This window comes from Anolis sagrei, chromosome 3 (assembly GCF_037176765.1).
Source record: "Anolis sagrei isolate rAnoSag1 chromosome 3, rAnoSag1.mat, whole genome shotgun sequence".
In the NCBI taxonomy this organism is placed as follows: Eukaryota; Metazoa; Chordata; class Lepidosauria; order Squamata; family Dactyloidae; genus Anolis; species Anolis sagrei.
Window position 1 is genome coordinate 51,487,933 of NC_090023.1, and position 21,137 is coordinate 51,509,069.

At 40.3% G+C, this 21,137-nt stretch overlaps 1 protein-coding gene across 1 annotated transcript in view; it reads right to left on the reverse strand.

Annotated features, from left to right (window-relative positions):
* Window positions 1–4,368: 4,368 nt before the first annotated feature.
* GABRR3 (gamma-aminobutyric acid type A receptor subunit rho3) overlaps window positions 4,369–21,137 on the reverse strand; it is a 30,565-nt gene continuing 13,796 nt past the window's right edge. Inside the window, exons 2-9 of the mRNA XM_060770600.2 lie at window positions 18,487–18,599; window positions 15,853–15,920; window positions 14,809–15,032; window positions 12,345–12,427; window positions 10,282–10,422; window positions 7,613–7,765; window positions 5,559–5,755; window positions 4,369–5,131 (exon numbers count right to left, since the gene is read on the reverse strand). Coding sequence (XP_060626583.1) covers window positions 4,832–5,131; window positions 5,559–5,755; window positions 7,613–7,765; window positions 10,282–10,422; window positions 12,345–12,427; window positions 14,809–15,032; window positions 15,853–15,920; window positions 18,487–18,599 — 1,279 coding nt within the window. The 3' untranslated portion in view covers window positions 4,369–4,831. The remainder of the gene's footprint in view (window positions 5,132–5,558; window positions 5,756–7,612; window positions 7,766–10,281; window positions 10,423–12,344; window positions 12,428–14,808; window positions 15,033–15,852; window positions 15,921–18,486; window positions 18,600–21,137) is intronic.

Genomic DNA, 21,137 nt, shown 5'->3' on the forward strand with positions numbered 1-21,137 from the left:
TATGGAGGAGACTTGTTGCTTTTGCCCGCCTCTGACGAAATGGAGGGCGAGGCTTGGGATGAGGAGGAGGCGTCCCCTCACTCTCGCCTTCCTCTCATGCAAAATACACTTGAGTTCACATAGAACTGTATTTCCCTATCATTTTTGCATCCTACTCTCGCCTTTCCCTCCTGGAAATAGGCTTCAACTAGAACTGCATTTCCCACAATTCCCTCCCCAAATGGGCTGTGATGGGAGATGTAGGCCAAACAAACACTCATCTCTAACTGTGCTCCATTCCTGCCTAAAGGTTTCCCACTGACAATAATTCCAGTTATGTCTGGCTCAAGAAATAGTTTTCTAAGATCTACAGAGACACTCGCTGGAACACCTCAGCAAGCGAGAGTCCAAAAGTGGCAGGCTCAAACCCAGAACCTCAATCAATGGCTGATACTAAATGAGAGACTCCCCCCTGGGCACACAGAAAACTGAGCGACTTGGAAGGCGCTGAACAGACTGCGCTCTGTCACCAAGAGATGCAGAGCCAATCTTGAGAAATGGGGCTACAAAGTGGAATCCACGGCATGCGAGTGTGGAGAAGAGCAAACTACAGACCACCTGCTGCAATGCAACCTGAGCCCTGCTACATGCACAATGGAGGACCTTCTTGCAGCAACACCAGAGGCAGTCCAAGTGGCCAGATACTAGTCAAAGGACATCTAATCAACTACCAAGCTTGCAAACTTTGTGTTCTGTTCTGTTTGTTTGTTTGTTTGTTTGTTAAAAATGCAATGCAACTGTTTGGTCTGCTCCTGACATGATAAATAAATAATGTCTGGCTCTGGGAGTTGGTGCTCATCTCCATTTCTAAGCTGAAGAGCCAGCGTTGTCTGCAGACACCTCCAAGGGCATGTGGCTGGCATGACTGCATGGATCGTCATTACCTTCCTGCTCCCCGCAGGATCGCAAGACATCTAGGCATCCCCTGGGCAAAGTCTTCGTAGACGGCTGATTTTCTCACTCCAGAAGCGGCTTGCAGGCCTTACACCACTGGAGAAATTACACCACCTGACATCCACCGGGGAGTAGCAAGCAATAGTGAAAGGACCAAGGCAGTGACATCTCTGTTTGGATATCAGCCAGCACCTGTTTGGATATCAGCCAGCACGCCAATGACTTAAATCAAGAAATAGTTTTCTAAGGTCTACAGAGACACTCGCTGGAACACCTCAGCAAACGAGAGTCCAAAACCCAGAACCTCAATGATTTTCCGGTCCCAATTCAAGGTGCAGGTTCTTACCTACAAAGCCCTGAACAGTTTGGGACCCGCCTACCTGCGTGACTGCATTTCTGTGTACGAACCCATACGATCTCTTCGATCATCTGGAGAGGCCCTGCTCGTGCTCCCACCTCCTTCGCAGGCACGATTGGTGGGGACGAGGGAAAGGGCCTTCTCGGTGGTGGCCCCCCAACTCTGGAACTCACTTCCCAAGGACATCAGATATGCCCCAACTCTGGCCTGAAAACATGATTGTTCCAGTATGCCTTCCCAGAATAAGGAAAACTCTCAGCAATATGCCCTCAAAATGCACTTTACCACTGATTTAGGACTGACTGCGTTCCCCATCTCTCTTTGAAAAACCCTATCTGTTATATCCTACCTTGTTCATGCCCAGCATTATTTTTTAAATTTTAAATTATTACATTTGACCCAGCCATAGATTTTTAAATGCTTGTGTGTTACTGTTATTTATTGTTATTTTTTGTTTATGTTATTTATTTTAATTTTTTATATTGATTGTTTTTGTTATTGCCTTTGTTTACTGATGTACTGTGGGCTTGGCCTCATGTAAGCCGCACCGAGTCCCTTGGGGAGATGGTAGTGGGGTATAAATAACGATTATTATTATTATTATTATTATTATTATTATTATTATTATTAATGGCTGATACCAAATGAGAGACTCCCTTCCGGGCACACAGAAAACTGGGCGACTTGTATCCTAATAGGGGAGTTGGGCAGGCTTTCTCTCTCAGGTTACAAATCACTGGGTGGGAGAGAGATTTCGAGTGGGAAAACTGCCAGGCGAAAAAATATTAAACAACTCTATGTCTGTTTCCAGTCTTTACATAAACATTGCTTAGAGGAAAAATACACATGTGGTATCAGTGCAGGCTGAAACCCAGAACCCTAATCAATGGCTGATACCAAATGAGAGACTCCCCCCTGGGCACACAGAAAACTAAGCGACTTGGAAGGCACTGAACAAACTGTGCTCTGGCACCACGAGATGCAGAGCCAACCTTCAGAAATGGGGCTACAAAGTGGAATCCACAACATGTGAGTGTGGAGAGGAGCAAACTACAGACCACCTACTGCGATGCAACCTGAGTCCTGCTACATGCACAATGGAGGACCTCCTTGCGGCAACACCAGAGGCACTCCAAGTGGCCAGCTACTGGTCAAAGGACATTTAATAGAATACCAAGTCTGCAAACTTTGTGTTTTGTTTGTTTGTTTGTTTTTAATGCAATACAACTGTTTTGGTTCGCTCCTGACACGATAAATACATAAGTGCAATTCTTGGCAAACTTGAGGAATAATATATACTATTGAAACTACTGTAAATTGTTTTTCAGTAGATATGAATAGGTGGGCTGGTCCATGAAGTCACGAAGAGTCGGAAGCGACTGAACGAATAAACATGAATAGGTTATAAAGGTCCAGGATATGGCTACCAGTATTTTAAAGAAATGTAGTAATTGAAATTAGCTTGCATTGATTAAAAGTATATTTATATTTCACATAAAATCTCCACTGGGATGTCTTGCCTATTGTGAGTCATAGGATCTTTTAAAAATCACCCAAATCAGATTTGATGCAAGAGATGTGCCACCAGAAGTTACTTGAAGGATTACTAGAAAGAGTGGGAAGAGATAATTAGATGAAGGACAATCTGAAGGACCATCAACAAATCCCTGTTGCCAGTTTCCTGATTTAAGGTGTTCCATACTTGGCCCTTGCAAGCCCAGTAGTATGGAGGCAATGTAGATCATGAATATAACATGGGACACAAGATTAGCACCTCTCCTGCAGTGCTATGATGCTCTTTCTGGATCACCTGATATATTAAAACATCTAGGACCCCATCATGCTAGAGAATGAATCCAGCAGAATTCTGTGGTTTGTTGTTTAAGGAGGAGCCTTTAACAGCCTCACTAAATTAAAAACCCCAGAATTCTGCAGGAGGCAGAAACCGGATTTAAAGTGGATTCATTCTCTAGTGTGATGAGGTCCTAGATGTTTCAATATATCAGGTGATCCAGAAGAGCACTGCAGTACTGTAGGAAAGGTGTGATGAGTCCTTAAAGATACAATGGAACTCAGTTGTTAGGATTTTGAGCATCAGATGTGACTTTGATCCTAGTCAGCTGCCTTCTTAAATACAGTAAATCTTTAAATAGACATAACAAGTGGAAATCCCTACTTGGCAATTATCCACAAAGCTTTTTGTACAGAAATATTATGTGAATTATCATCATTGTTTATTTATTTAGCACCATTATTGAACATGGTGCTTGATAAGTAAAAGAACAACAAAAAAGCAGTTCTCTGCCCTCATGTGTACAATCTAATTAAGACATAATACAAAAGGAAAATGGGATAGAAGTGCGAGAGAGAATTATGTCTAGCAGGTACTGCCGCTTCTTCTCTCCTTATGAGGCCAGAACAGCAGGAGTTGGGCTGGAGGATCCTTCATCTGCTTCTGGGCTGAGGCATGATGAGACTGTGCCTTGCCTCTTTTTCTCTACCTCTTTGGCCAGGGCGGTGGCAGTCGATATGGAGGGAAGAGTCTTTCATCTGTTTCTAGGCCTAGACAGGATGGAGCTGTATCTGGCTCTTCTCTACCTTTGGGTCAGGCCCCCGCAGGCATGTAGGCTTGAGGGGCTTCAGCCCCCCCCCCCCCCCCCCCAAATTCTCATGGTGGTCCGCAAGAAAACCTTACTGGTACATTATTTAAACTGTTATGTTTATTCATATCATTATCTGATCACCATGCTTAATATATCTCATATGCATGGGAGTATTGGGATAACGATACAAAAGGTTTGCTAGGGTAGACCCTCTTTCACTCAGACTCAGCCCCCCCCCCCCTCCGAAACAAACTCAGCTCCCTAGAATCAAAATCCTGACTACGGGCCTGGGTCAGGGCATTGGCAGTTGGTATGGAGGGAAGAGCCTTTCATCTGTTTCTGGGCGTAGATAGGATGGAGCTGTGTCCGCCTTGTCTCTATCTCTGATGTCCAGGCAGTGGCAGTCAGTATGGAAGGAAGAGCCTTTCATCTGCCTCTGGACCTAGGTGTGATGAAATACAATATAAAATGTGGTCTTATTTTAAGAGAAACAATGTACTTGTCTGGATCCCAAATACAAACAGAGGAAAAGAGCAGAGGAGGGAGGATGTGCTTGAAACTAATTAGTATCCATTTTAGCAGCTTTACAATTTCTGAGTTTCTGTAAACTCAGAAGCATCATGGAAAGTCCCACATGGAAACTGCCAGTCCTGCATGTGACACAGAAGAAGTGTCCTGATGATACTGTGCAAACCAGTTAAAATCACCTATCCTTGAGAAATAAAAGTACAGCAAAAACATGAAGATCCCAGAAGAGGAAAATATCTATTTCTTCATTACCAGAATCTCTTCTTCAGACTCTGAAATGTACATATTGATATTATTCTTGAATATTGATTATGGCTTGCACAAACTTTGCATTGATTGTGGCTTGCATATATGTTAGCAGAGTTTATGCTTCTGATGTACTTAGATGAAAAATACCTTATAGTTCTCTTCATATATACAAACCCCAGTAAAAAAAGTTGAATACTATATATACAGTCGGAAATATAATCCTTGAGTATGTGTCAATGACATGGTTATTCTGCAAAATGATTCTGCCCACGTTCCCCCTCAAGGATCGTTTCCTTTTCATGCGAGTTGTATCTAGATTGGCAATACTGGGTGCTCGATCTCGTGTTGAGTTCTCTGTGGAATTAACTGAAAAGGTGGTCAGATCGATATCAGTGTCCGTGTCATGGTAGCAACCATCAAAAGCCATGGCTTGCACTGCATCAATGTTATACATTTCAGCCTATGGAAAAAAATGAAAATATTATTATTAGTCAAATAAGATGATGGGGAAATCTGAAACACACATATAAATGGAGAACCAAGGCATTCTATTATATCTTAGTTCATAACTGGAGGAGGAGGAGATGGAGGAAGAGTGGGAGAAGGAGCAGTTGCTTCCCAGTTGAGAATAGGCTGAAGGCTTTTCAATAGGAGAAACAGGTATTCCAAAATAAAAATTCGAAATGCAGAACACTTCTAATATCAAGCATTTCAGATAAGGCGTATGGAACCTGTGTTTTAACTTTTTGAAATGAACTCCATTAGCAATTGCTTGTGTTTATTATTTATTGCAATGTCATTATTACTAGTGAGTTTTTGTCTCTGTTTGTTATTCTAAGAACCAGATTACATTGTCAGGAAAAATGAAGAAACACGCAGGTGCATACCTTCCCTCTCTTTTTTAGCTGCTTCCTTTCTTCCACAGTGGTGAGATAATTTACAGCTGCATATTCAATGACAGAGAGGAAGACAAAGAGGAAACTGATCCACAAGTATACATCCACGGCTTTTATGTAAGACACCTGAGGCATTGAGGCACTTACTCCTGTGATTATGGTCGACATTGTCAGCACAGTGGTTATACCTGCCGAAAGGAAAGGAAAAGAGCTAAAACACGTGTAACAATACCTGATGTGCAAATGGCTAGTATCTCCTTTACACTGTCAAAAAAAAATAGGAACTAGAAAAGATCAGAAAAAATGACTTAATCTTCTTGATTTGTGATATTATTGCCAGATTTCAACTAGTGTCCAAGGATCAGTAGCAATATAAGGTCTGTAGATTACCTGTCCTCCAAACATTTATAGATTTTCAGTTGAAAACTTGGGAGAGGTACAGAGGATTGGCTCATCTTTCGATTTTAAATTGCACCAAAAAGTTTTTTTTATGACTACAAATGCCAGAATTCCCCAGTCAAAATGACTAACTGTCTGGGAGATTATGGTACCTATAGTCCAAAACTATCTTTCCCAAATTATCCTTTCCAAAGGACTTTCTAGATTCATTTTTATCAGGGGATTGCTGTTAAGAGTCAACTAAACCTGTGCATGACTAAGAGCCCTTCCACACAGCCCCATATCCCAGAATATCAAGGCAGAAAATCCCACATTATCTGAGTGTGGACTCAGATAACCCAGTTCAAAGCAGATATTGTGGGATTTTCTGCCTTGCTATTCTGGGATATAGTGCTGTGTGGAAGGACCCTAATTGTGCAGAGACCATACTAGCTTAAATTTACTGAAAATCTTTTAAGTCCTTTTGGATAAAATGTTGGAAAACTGTTTAGATAAAATTTTCCTACCACTTGATAGAGATCTTGCTTGTCATCTCCTATAAAATTCAACATTTCTTTAAGACCTCTAGGATAATTAATATAATTTTCCAACTTGAAAGTCTTGTTCTTTAATATATGAATTATGTGGCCCTCATACTGTTGAACCGGAATTATGAGTGCCCCTTTTACTTTTTAATCTTTAATGATTAAACCTGGCCAGATTCTACTAATAACTGTGTCACAACGCTTGTTCTTAGGACAGAGCATTAGCCATATTGATTCCTGAGAAATCAAGTAGGTGACTGATGAGATTCTGACAGTTGCTATTCCCAGGTTCACAGATCTGCCACTGTTAGCCATGATGCCTATAAGGGACCTCAATCTTCAGAGGTACTCCGTAGAAGTGCTTAGGGTAAACAGGGGTGTGGTTGGGGCTTCTACTGTATTGCCTTTATACTGCAATAATGGGATTCTTACCAGTGCCAGATCTACCGAATCCAAAAACTCTGCTCCTGACATAAGTTTGAGCTGCCAGTTAATTTACCAAGGTGACCCATGTGGCAGACAAATCTAAATTTCCTAGCTTCCAGTAATAAAGTTTCCTATTGCTGATTCCAAACAATGCAAGTGGACACAATCCAACAGAGTAGGGAAAATTTATTTTAACCACATTACAGCTTTAAAAAGTAACTTTGTCCAGCACTGCTGTGTATACAAAGTGTCAGTCATCTCACACACACTTAATGTGTGACCTATATTTGGTAAATGTATATTTACCTCTACTTATATTAACAGTCTGCTTTCCAATGTGGAGAATGATCTGGTGTCATTTATGACTAAGCTAAGAAACACCAGCTTTTTGGCCAGATCAGTCATTCCTTTCAGACAGGGCAAAAGTGACTTTACAATAAATTATTTCTGGCACTGATGACTACATGGGAGATGCTGAATCAATTAAACCTACAGACAGTTCATCGTCTCCCTCTTATACTGTTGCAGCTCACAACCCTTGTGGTACCATATGAAAAAGCAAAGAGGAATTTACATTTCTTTTACCACTAATGAGAGAAATGTGAGGATAACTTACAATAATGCTTACATAGTTATCTACAGATGAATCTTGTCTAACCAAAAAGCTTTGCAAAATATTTTCAGAAGAAAGCTTACCCAGGGATACCCTTGCAGGAACAGCTCTTCGGTCAATCCAAAATGAAACCCATGATAGCATCACCATCAGCATAGATGGGAAATAAGATTGTAGCACAAAAAAGAAAATATGCCTCCTCAAGCCAAAGTTTATAAACAGGCGATTGTACCAACCTAAGAGGAAGACATTGTTTATTAACATCCATCCACATTATGTTCCACCTTCTATATAAATAACTCTCTCTCACTAATAGTTACATAGTCCCCACATCCTTTATTTATTTCAATTACTTTATTTACTTCAAATAACCATGTTTTATATTTCCCTTTAATACCAGAGCTTGGAAAGTTTACTTTTTGGTCTTCAGCTCCCAGAATCGCCTTGCTAACATGGTCAGAGATAGACAAAGCTATTTTTTGTTCTATAGTTCTCAGATTACCAAACCATAGTGACCAAAGAATTATGAAAGGTGCAGCGGTTTTTCAGAGCTTTGTTTAAGACTACAAAAGGAATCAACTGAAAGTTCTCAACATTTTATTTTACATACAAATACTACAGTTTAATTCCATCTACATTTCTCTGTAAAAAACCCCTTTGGGAACCTCACTTAGACTTGACATCTTTTATCATTTTTAATACACCAAGTTTAAGATACCTTGGAAATCTGGAGATGTATTTATTTACTTACTCTTGACATAAATATCCCATCTTTCCTTCAATAATGCAGCATATATGGCTATCCTCCTCAAGTGCGGTAGGTTGGGAGGAGAAAGAGTGACTGCCCCAAAGACACCCAATGAGCTTTATTAATCATTGGAGATTCTCTCTACATAAGTAGCCATCTGGCACTATGCAAAATGTTACACCCACTGCAACCTCTATTTGTTGTTCACTTGCAGTATCCTTGAGTGGTCTCAATGACAACTGGTGGTAACAACGATCCAACACATTTTGCCACCTGAGATGGAACATGAGACAGACAATTCTCTAAACATTAATTCCTGGGGGGGAAACGCAAAATGTCTAACACATTGCTGCCTTTTCATGTCACCCAAAATTTGATTTCTGAAGCAGAATCTTCACTTTGATAAAGGGTACAGCTGTCCCCAAGGTTTGTGTGTGTGTGTTTGGAGCGACTTGAGAAGCTCCAGGTCGCTTCTGGTGTGAGAGAATTGGCCATCTGCAAGGACATTGCCCAGGGGACATCCGGATGTTTGATGTTTGACCATCCTTATGGGAGGCTTCTCTCATGTCCCTGCATGGGGAGCTGGAGCTGACAGAGGGAGCTCAACCCGCTCTCTCCTGATTCAAACCACTGAATCATCGGTCAGCAGTCCTGCTGGCACAAGGGTTTAACCCATTGCGCCACCAGGGGCCCCAAGTATGAATGAGTGTTATTACAGTGAATTTGATATAATAGGAGCCAGCCATGAGAATGAGGGTATAAACCTGTAACAAAGTTTACCCACCTAAAGTATTCATCATCACAGCAACATTTTCCATCATAGCAATATTGAAAAGCAAGAGCATTGCCAAATGATGGGAAGTACCAGAAATACTATCAAACCACAAGCTAAACACAACCACAATGAATTACAATTAAACTCACGATGAACTTCACTGTGAAGTACACATTCTTATCCTTGTGAAAAGGCTTCTGATACTCTCTAAGGTTATATTTGCTTTTGTCTTCTCATTAACATTAATATGTTGATGTTAAACAGACTATCCGATTAGGACCAGTGGCATTATACAGATGAGACAGTGCCATCTAGTGAAACACAATTGGTATAGTCCTACAGTACTTAAATTAAAAGAAGAAAAATATAGTGGCTAAAGTGGAAGTCAGTTTCTATTGCATTACATTATATTGTAGTGAAAATTCAGCTCTTACTATTTTTATAGTAAGAGGTTGTTTGAAAGACTGCCCTCACTCATGTAAATCTGCCCAGGTATGGAAGATCACCAGGAAAGTCTCTCTCCCACGCCTGCAACCATCAAAGGCATGTTTAGTGCAGATGTTGCCTTACACAGATTCTGAAGCTCTAGAACACCTCACCAGGAGAATCTAAGCTGGTTCCCTCTTTGTTCCCCTTATGCCAGACAAGAGCTTTCTTGCTATTACTTGGCATTTAAGTTGTTTCGTTGAAGAGATTTTAAAAAATATATCAGGAAGATCTGCTTTTGTTGTTTTTAATTGTCTCTTAAAATATTTTATGTCTATATTTAAATGGAAATGCTATTTTATCTGGAATTGTATTGTTACCCATTCTGAGAACTCTGTTTTGACAAAAAGATGGGTACAAATTAAATAAGGGAGCCCCCAGTGATGCAGTGGGTTAAACCGCTGAGCTGCTGAACTTGCTGATTGAAAGATCACAGGTTTGAATCCATTCAGTGGGGTGAGTTCCCACTGTTAGCCCCAGTTTCTGCCAACCTAGCAGTTCAAAAACATGCAAATGTGAGTAGATCAATAGGTACTGCTCCGGTACCTATTGATCTACTTCATGCAGTCATGCCAGCCCTGGAGATGTTTATGAACAATGCCGGCTCTTCAGCTTAGAAATGGAGATGAGCATCAACCCCCAGAGTCAGACATGACTGGACTTAATGTCAGGAGAAAACCTTTACCTTAAACCTATAAATTAAATAAATAATTCTTCTATCACATGCCAATTGGGTGCCCTACCTGTGCTGCTGTAGAATGCTAATCCACTTGATGCGCTGAATTCTTCAATGAAGAACTGGGAAAGGGAGATATGTTCATCTGTGGCAAGTGATTCATTGCCATGCTTCCAATACAGCATCAAATCATCTTCATTGTAGGCATCTGTGGGACAATGTATTTTTTAAAATGAACATTAACAGATGATCTGTCATATTTCTGGCAAATGTATACACTCCTGACATGCAGGGAATCTTGATTCCCCCATCCATTTTAACACGTTACTCATCCTGTATTTTCCGATTTGCCCACAAGGTGGATGCAGTTTGCAAGCTATTATCCGCATGTTGATGGACAGCTGTGGACATGACGGAAAGAAATACATGCTTTTGAACAGCACTCCTAGGAAAACACGTTTTAAACGCACTGAAATAACTATTAAAACACACAATTTGTCAAAAGGGAGAGACTGCATTCAAGCAATTCACACAATTTAAAACATACGGGCACCAGAGAAGAAAACCATTGGGTTGCTGTGAGTTTTCTGGGATGCATGGCCATGTTCCAGAAGCATTATCTCCTGATCTTTTGCCCACATCTATGACAAGCATCCTCTAAGGATGCCTGCCATAGATGTGGGTAAAACATCAGGAGATAATGCTTCTGGAACACGGCCATACAGCCCAGAAAACTTACAGCAATCCATTTAAATAAATCAGGTGATGTGGTAGGAAAGGGAGAATGTTTCTGAAGAAAGACTTTGTAGATGTACGCAACCCTAGTATACACATTGGTTAAATAATATTTAAAAATACCTAATTGTGAATCTGGATACAGTTAGGTCTTTAAATGACTGGATTTGCCATGAGAACTTGATGGACTAATAGTGCAAGACCTTGATTGTGATTTAACATGAAATGGTATTATATTCCAAATAATCAGAATAGACATGCCCTGAATGGTGTGGTTTGGATGGCATGAATTGTCCCATATTTGTGCTGTAGAAATTATTGAGCTACAATGTCTTCTAATGCTTTCACTATACACGTAGAACCATGTCATCCTGCAGATATTTAACTATAGCTCCCAGCATTTCTCATACAGGATGACCAGCATCAGTTTCCTAACTTTGGTCCTCCAATTGTTTTGGACTTCAGCTCCTAGAAGCCCCAGACAGCTTGTTCAATGGTCTGGAATTCTGTATTCTGTGAACTGAAGTCCAAAACACCTGAAGAGGCCAAGTTTTGGAACCACTGTTCCAATGCTTTAGCTGGGTTTCAGACTCTCTAATCCAGTGGTTCTCAACCTGGGGTCCCCAGATGTTTTTGGCCTTCAACTCCCATAAGTCCTAACAGCTGGTAAACTGGCTGGGATTTCTGGGAGTTGTAGGCCAAAAATATCTGGGGACCCCAGGTTGAGAACCACTGCTCTGTGTCCCTCTCCCAGCTACAGCTACAAAGACTACAGGCACAGCTGTCCACCTACTCCCACTGAGGAGGGATACTAAAAAGATGAGCCATCTTCCATTCACTAAACATTCAGAAGCAGTTGTTCCAGAGAGGATAGATGAGTGCAGGTCTCAATTCCAGATATGTGCTTAACAATTCTGGGAGTTGTAAGCCATAACACCTGGGGACCCACAGGTTGAGAACCACTGAACTAAGTCTTCATGCAAACTCAATAACATAAATTGTTTTTGTTATCACAGATGGCATGCAAAATTATACTGACTTAAACTAAATATATTAACAAAGCTTTTCAATACATTTTTTCCTTCAAAGTCTGTTATTCTGACTCCTTTTAGAAAAAAGAACTTGAAGGAGTCCAATTCATTACAGCGTTTGAAGATCTCAATGTTCTTAAAAGGACAGGTGCTAGTTCACATCCTTTAGGAGCATCCAGAACTCCCAACATTAATTGCCATTACGTAGCTGTTATGCTTAGGACTGCTGGGAATTGCTGTCCAACAAAATTGGGAGGGCCACATGATCCCACTCCACTTTAAAAGTCAGATTATTATACTGTATCATTCTCACTAAAAACACACAGGTGGAGGTTATATAATACCATAGGAGAGTCAGACTTACAGCTTTCCAGCTCTAAAGAGCAGTTCTGGGTGTCAAGTGGGAACCTACTGAAGTCCATGAAGCACATGGCAGAGACGGTTATTCTGTCAGAAAGGCAACAGAGCAGAAAATAAAGGATGACATTGATTAATTTTTCTTAATAATAAGTTTTCTATCTGAATCCCAAGTACTGGTGATGACAGTCAAAAGCCAAAATGCTTTGGGACCACAATAGTTGAAGGTGCACCTCTCCCTATATATACCCATATTGAAACAGATTTGCAGATGAGTGCCTTTTCTATGTCCCTTTAATGCAAACCATGTACCACAGATGGACATGGAGTAAAACCTCCTCTGCTATATCACTCTGTTTATGGAATGCCCTCCCTTTGGAAGACTAGGTGCTGCCAACCTTAGCCTCTTGTATTTTATTATGACATGATTTAATCCAGAAGTTAAACTTATCAAGTGAGGATTTGTGAAAATTCACCAGGGAGTCCAACACACTCTGCCCTTGCAAAACCTTTTAAAAGCAAAAGACAGGCTACAACTGTGAAATGCATCATCTCACAGTGGGGATGTGACTTGAAAAGCCAGCCTTCTCTCACGGTCAAACTGCAGTGTCTTCTTCTGACCTATATTGAATGCCCTGTCCTCTGCTGCCATGAAGATTAACTTAGAGGAAGTGTATTTGTGAAAGTCTCATCTATTGTGCTTTGGACGTGGGTGGCACTTATCATCCATTATAGTTTTGCTCAGCTGAAGAATTATAGTCCAAAACATTTGGAAGGTGCCAAGTACATTATCTACCTCACCCTCCCAAGGTGAATTACTTTTTTATAGTAGAGGGATTAGAAAGACCGACTCACATATTTAATACAGGAGGGACATGGCAAATGTATTCATCTGATGCAGGCCCGTAGCCAGGATTTTGATTCGGGGGGTGCTGAGTTTGATTGGGGGGGGGGGGGCTGAGTTTGATTCAAAGGGGGGGGGCTGAGGATCTACCCTAGAAAACCTTTTGTATCATTATCCCAATAGCCCCATGTATATGGGATATATTGAGCATGGTGATCAGATCAGATCATTATATGAATAAACATAACAGTTTAATTTTGGACTTTTGCCTGCTGTTGAAATGGCATTATTATAAATACTAGACAAGCCTCCCTGAGTCCCTATTGAAAAAGATTTCTTCCACTTTCCCCATTACTTCAGATCACTGTGGAATCTAAAAAACTTCAAAGGATGAGGTTGGGTGGCAGAATAGACAGAAATAGGGTGTTGACAAACACATAACTTTTGAGAATATGAGCATGAGACTGAATTTCCACCACATCTAAAGGAAAAATCATACTGGTTATAAGAATCAGAGCAATAATTCTTTATGCTAATACATTTTGTAAGGCTCACAGTACATAGAAGATCTTAACAGAGTCTTTAAACATCTTTCAGAGTTTCCCAGTAAATAGAATTGGTTACTAGTCAGTGTTGGAAATAACAGCCACCCAAGCCTTTCACTATTTGTATGTTGACATATATATTTGCTAACCTGTATTCTATGTGTATATTGTTTTGCCAGTTTGACTTACCTCTTTGGTATGAGAGGGGTTATAGACGTGTGATTATATTGAGCATGTTCAGACTCAGGACTCCATTTTGTATTCAGTGTTTGCATCAGACCTCAATTGAGGTGGATGCATGTTGCTGTTTGGACTTTAGTATTGAAGAACGACTTATGGACTTCAGTGAGTACAATTATACCCAAAGGCTATGGACAATTGATAGACTGATACCCTGTGTACTCAACACAGAGAAACCCACATCTTATCTACTAACTGAACTTGAATAAGAAATGTGCCTGTATGGTGAATTAATACAAGATGTTTATGAGTAAACAAGATATGTTATTTTTCAAAGAAGACTTTGTTGTTTTTTTTTATCTCTGAGTGGATATTTTAACTAAGAGATTTCAAGGGAGTGAATATCTTTTGGGCAACTGCAAATTCAACTTCAAAGAAACAACCATTCTCTGCTAACCAAATACATTTTTGTAGTGGCATGTGTTTATCCTTGTCCTTTTAAAGACATAGTTCTTCAGTTTAACATCTGAATTACCTGTGTGCCATTACATTAATGCTTGCAAATTATCACTTGTTCAAAGAGTTGATTTCTAACAAGGTCATTCTTTTTCTTGACTGGTTGTTTTCAAAAGGTGGTCTCCACAAGTTCATGGAGACTTACATTTGCCAAATGGATGTGACATCATTTTTACCTTTTCAATAAGGTTATTTCCAATAGTTATGGAATTTTCAATAGTCACACTGACTGGGATATTTTGAGAATTGTAGTCCTAAAATATCCTTCCCAAATTTTGGAACACAGCTATATCACAAAGATGTAGTCCTGCCATCCTGCCCATGGTAGTCCTGCCATCGGCATGCTTGAGGTCTTGCAACTGGAAGAGAAGAGCCGGTGTGCTTACCGTAAACTGAAGAGTACATTGCCATCTGGGTAAACACGTAACATGACATTCTCCATTGTTGTGTCATGGATGAAAGATCTTTTAGAGTGAACAAAAAATATATCAGGCACCCAGATCTTTTTAATTAGTCTTCCATCAAAGGTCATGCTTTTGTTTCTGGTACTAGGAAATGAGAGTCTCTCATCTTTCCAGTAATGTCTGAGGTACAAAGTCATCGTGAAATCCTTTATAGAAAGAAAATATGAAAGAAATTAAGAGGAAGTGCTTTTTATCTGTTTAATAATACTGTCTGTAGAAATAGCCAAAGATAAGAACTCATGAGAAGATGTTGTTCTCTGATTTATCAGCAGAGTTTTCTTGGCTTAATAAGAGATCGCTACAGAATGGATAGCTGGACCTTTCTATGATAGTGGTCGCAGAGTCCACATTTTCTCAGAATAGGCCAGACTCCTCCCCATCTACCCATCCTCCAACAAATGTTGCTTCTCAAGGTGATGGAGCCATTTCAGTACCAAATCCAAGTAGTGAAAACAGATTAAAATAGATGCTTACATTGATCTGTGCCTGCATAGTAAAGATATCATGAATCCAAATAAGAACACTAGAGTCTGTTCTTATTTGGATCCAACGTTTGCTCATCCAGTGTTCTGTATTATCCAACGCAGTCTGTCTCCCACCCAGATCCACAGCTGTTTTGGCAAAAGTATGATTGCTGGGATCCTACGTGAGGAGGGAGCAGAATTGTTTTCTGCTGCCCTGGAGACTAGGACACAGAACAATGGCTTCAAATTACAGGAAAGGACATTCTACCTGAACATTAGGAAGAATTTCCTGACTGTGAGAGCTGTTCAGGAGTGGAACTCTCTGCCTCGGAGTATGGTGGAGGCACCTTGTTTGGAGGCTTTTAAAAAGAGGCTGGATGGCCATCTGTCAGGGGTGTTTTGAATGTGATTTTCCTGCGTCTTGGCAGGGGGTTAGACTGGATGGCCCACAAGGTCTCTTCCAACTCTATGATTCTATGAAGTGAAATGATTAAAACCTTACCATGTCAACTTCTGAAATACTGTCAATACTCTCTACTTGAACATCAATTCCCACTGGTATTGGTGATCCTTTGAAATACAAAAGAAAATAAATGTGAGCATGGGCAAACCACCCCCCCCCCTCCAAATGAGCACCAACCTCCAGAGTCGGACACAACTAGACTTAATGTCAGGGGAAAACTTTTACCTTACTGTACTTGGCCAATGGAAAATGTCATCCCATTGTCATGAGTCTATTTAAAAACAGACAATCATGGAACTGACCTAAAGAATCTAGCATGCAATGCCAATGTTGATGTTACATAAAAACATACTCTAGACTAATTTTAATCCTAGCTAGAATAGACCCTTTAAAAAGAATAGGATTTATTGGGCACATTTTATGTAAGTCCAATTCTTTTCAATGAGCCTATTATATTTAGCCATCTCTTTGGTTGTTCATGAAAGCTATTGCTGAAAGTGATGACTGGGAATTTAAAAAAGAATCATTGGAGTGCTAGGCTTCACTGGGTTTTGAAAGTTGCTTTGTAATCCAGACTTTCCTATTGATTTTGAGTATGCATGGAGGCATCCCTATATATCCATGAGTGACAAAGCCAACAAAGGTAGAAGCCCCTTTACATTTGGGAACCTAAAAATGTTTCATTGCTTTTCTCGGAAACTTGCTGAATTGATATTGTCTACTTCCCAGCTCTGTTTTCACATGCAATGATGGCCAAGTACAAGTTATACACAACTTAAAATTTCCCCTGAATTACATTATGTCAGGATATTTATGGAAATCAGTTGCCTTGTAGCTGTGCACTAGAGATTTCAGTACTACCACTGATGTCAGATACCCAATATTGACCTGAAACCCAACCCCTGGTGTGGGCTGGTCCATGAGATCACGAAGAGTTGGAAGCGACTGAACAAATAAACAACAACAAAGCTAACACGGAGATATATTTTAGATTTATTTTCTCTTGCCAATTGCTAACCCTCTGAAACATCTTCATATAAATCTTCTCACTTCTAATAATTTGCCAACTGAACTAGTGTCTAATTTAAGTACAACTGTTAATACTCTATAGTCTTTTTTCATTTTTCATTTTTATTTACAAGCATTAACAGCTTACAGTGTAAACAGAACACAAAACAATTAACATTTTACAAACACATAACCCCACCACCAAGGCCTAAACAAATATCCTTTCCTTTGCCATATACACTGTACAGTCTTCAGACTGTTATATAGAGTCTTCAGACAGGAATTTATCAATAACAGTAAAATGAGAAGAATCTGAGAAGTAATACTTTATACTAGTAGTTCTCAACCTTTGGGTTCCCAGATGTTTTGCCCTTCAACTCACAAAAATCCTAACAGCTGATAAACTGGCTGGGATTTCTGGGAGTTGTAGACCAAAAAAATCTAAGGACTCACAGGTTGAGAACCACTGCTTTAGACGATTCTTTCAAAATAGTCACTGTTCCTAGCAAATAAATATGCAGTATGTTTTTTTATCTCATATTCCTCCCAATTTATTACACTTCAGAGGACAAGGAGGCATCGTTTAACACAGGGGTCCTCAAACTACAGCCAGACCCCTCCCCCCCGAGAGCATTTATCTGGCCCACAGGGTGTGGAGAAGCGGCAGGCGATGCGGCCCCAAAGCCGCTTTGCCTGCCGCCTCCCCCACCTTCTCCTGGCTTCAGGACGAGGCAAGGCCCTGTTCTGAAGCCAGGAGAAGGCAGGTTCGGCCCGGGGAAGCAGCAGGCGGCAGCGCGGCCCCAAAGCCGCTTCGCCTGCCCCTTCCCCCACCTTCTCCTGCCTTCAGGACGAGGCGAGGCCCCGTCCTGAAGACAGGAGAAGACAGGCTCGGCCTGGGGAGGTGGCAGGCGGCACGGCCTTAAGCCGCTTCGCCTGCCGCCTCCCCCGCTTTCTCCTGGCTCCTGGGAGTTCTGTGTGCCAAGTTTAGTTCAATTACATCATTAGTGGAGTTCAGAATGCTCTTTGATTGTAGGTGAACTATAAATCCCATCTGCTAAATGACAACCCCAACAGCATTCAAATGTCGGCATATCATGTCTTTGTGCCAAATTTGGTCCAGTGAATGAAATACATCCTGTATTTAAGATATTTACATTACGATTCATAACAGGAGCAGAATTACGGTTCTGAAGTAGCAACAAAAATAATTTTATAGTTGGGGGTCATCACAACATGAGTAACTGTATTAAGGGGTCGTGGCATTAGGAAGGTCGAGAACCACTGGTCTATGGCAAGCATCCTCAGAGGTTGTTAGGTGACAACAATCCTATCTCTTCAGCCAAAAGCGGGCCCACACTTCCCATTGAAATAATAATAAGCTTATATCTGTTAAAATTGTTCTTTATTTATTGTATTGTTTTAAAGTTGTTGTTCTTTTGCACTACAAATAAAATATGTGCAGTGTGCATAGGAATTCATTCATTTTTTTTCCACATTATAATCTGGCCCTCCAGCAGTTTGAGGGAGCGTGACCTGGCCTTCTGTTTAAAAAGTTTGAGGACCCCTGGTTTAACATGTTGCTTCATTAGATAATTGACCAAATTAGGCCGGGTTACAGTAGTTTATTGCATTAAAGCAACTAGTTACAAAACAAATCCAACTTACCTCCAAAGCCTGGTCTCATCGCAAAATCATGGTCTTCTATACGGAGAAGTTGTTCTGATTTCATGGGCTTTACTTTAGTGCTGTCTAGTTTCCTCATCTTAATTTCTCGTTTGCTGTAATAAAAAGAAATAATTATTTTTTATCTTTCCATAAACGCCACTACGTATCACTAGAAGTCTCCTGGGTGAGATTATATGAACTGTATTTTATTAAATGAAATAAAACGAAGATTGCTTACACAGAACGTTACTGCAAATAAGAGCGTGCTTCTGCTAAATCCCATAACTGTATCAAGAGCTTCAGAATGATAGGAATCCATCTGCCTAAAAGTACAGTCTGCTGCATTTTCCAAATGCCCGCTGGAATAAAACATTTTATCTAATTTTTGGAGGGTGGCAAGCTTTTCTAACTACTGAGAAAGTCCTGCTCTATGTCCTCCCCCAATGTATTTTTAGGCTATCAAGAAAAATAAAACAGGGGCTCATAATCACAGAGTATGAGAGATGTTGGAAGAAGAAGGCCATACTTACGGTATATTGGGTTTTAAATGTACCCAGTTCTTAAAATACTCCTCTATGGGGCTATGATTCTTGAGTGGTATGTGTACAAGCTCTTCATTAGTGCTCTTCCTAGACACTAACATGCTAACCAGGTGCTCACATAAACATGCAGGGCACTTGCCTCAGATTCTCCATCACACCTTACATGAAGGACAATTTTCTGATGAGGAGAATTTCCTTGTGTGAAAGTAACCCACTTCGCTGACACCAATTTGTAACAGGATGACTGTTCTAATGCCACCGAATGCCACCAATTTGTAATAGTGTGTTCCACTTCGCCAATTTGCAATGGGATTTGTTTTACTGTGGTTAGCAACACTGGCCAATCTGCGAAGGTATTCCACCTACTACTGTTTAAATCACCTAAGGTTTGCTAATTTATAAAAGGTGTGGATAATTATAGATGTAATTCAGGTAACTGCCACCAACGGGAGGTAATGCCGATGAGAACTGGTTCTCCAGACGCAGATATATGGAGATGACACTGTCTTCAAACAAAAGTTAATAAGTTTATTTTGAACAAAGAGTATGGTTGCAGACTGTTGGTTTACTTGGAATAACTTAGAGAACTTGTAGAACTTTAAATGTAACTTGGTTTGCAATACAGATCACACTTCTGTATAACACAACTTGTATTTGACTTTTACTGTAGTGAAGCACTTTCTTAAATAATGTTTCCTGAGGTGAATAGCTTTCCTGTTTGATCCTTTCTTGATCAAACCTTAGATCTCTAGTTCTTTCCTAACTAGTGATCTAAACAAGCTTCCCTTAGTCTTCTCTGACTAATGAAACTAATCAGGTTTCCCCCTTCAACCTTCCTAGATTGAAGAAACCTCTGGCTGTTCACACACACTGCTTCTCCACTTCCCTCTCTCCTCTCTCAACTGCTCACTCCGAACGCCAAACCCTAACTAACTGCTTCTTTTCAAAACGCAGATAGATTTCTCTCGCTAGGCTCCGTCCACTTTCCACTCTCTCCTGCCTGGTCTCCTTGGCAACGCCACAATGGATACAACCAGTTATCTCTAGTTTTCAGCTACTGTTGCCAAACAAATAGTTAAACAGTTCAAATACATATACCTAGTTTCAATAACTTCCTTACACTTGGTCTGAAGAATATTCTGGTTTATTTATTTTATTTATTTAGAGCTTTTATAACCCGGTCTTCTTGACCTCCGAAGAGGTACTCAGGCCGGCTAACAGCAGAAAATTCATACACACATAGAATAAACAAAATAGCATCATAACACATCAAAATACATTAAAATACATATCATACAATTACAAAAGCCAGGTCGTCCGAGTAAAATCACAAATTCATCACCATCCGCCAGTGTGGTCAGTCGTTATGGTTCTCTATCGATTCTCTAAAGACATTAACTGTCTGATGGAACCAAATGTAGAGGCAAATGTGGCTAACACACTTCCTTTCATCACACATTGAACACAGATTGCAAACACTGCAAGATACCTCAAGTGTTGATAGGGAAACGGCCAAATCTTGGCTCATACCAATTATTTTGTCAAGGAGAACAACCTCCAGGGTCAGAACCAGAAACAATGACCACACTTATTCATGAAAAATTCACCATTATTAGAATAATCCAGTTCTCTGTGAGTGTAAAATGTGAATAGGAGCCTTGGAAAAACCCATCGAGAAAGCAAGATAAGTACATTAATAGTTGAGTAGCAAACATGTTGTAGCAAACAAGACAGGAAAGCTTGAAGAAAATAATGATGCTGGGGGAAATGGAAGGAAAAAGGAAGAGGGATCAACCAAAGTCAAGATGGATGGATGGATGGTATCTTTGAAGTGACTGGCTTGACTCTGAAGGAGCTGGGGATGGCCATAGCCGACAGGGAGTTCTGGTGTGGGCTGGTCCATGAAGTCACAAAGAGTCAGAAGTGACTGAACGAATAAACAACAACAAAGCATGTTGTTGTTGTTGTTGTTGTTGTTGTTGTTGTTGTTGTTGTTGTTGTTATCTATTAACTATTTCTATATCACCTTTCTCTCCATAGGGTGATATAGAAATAGTTAATAGATAACAACAACATAGGTGGCTAACAATCATATAACACAACCTAGTA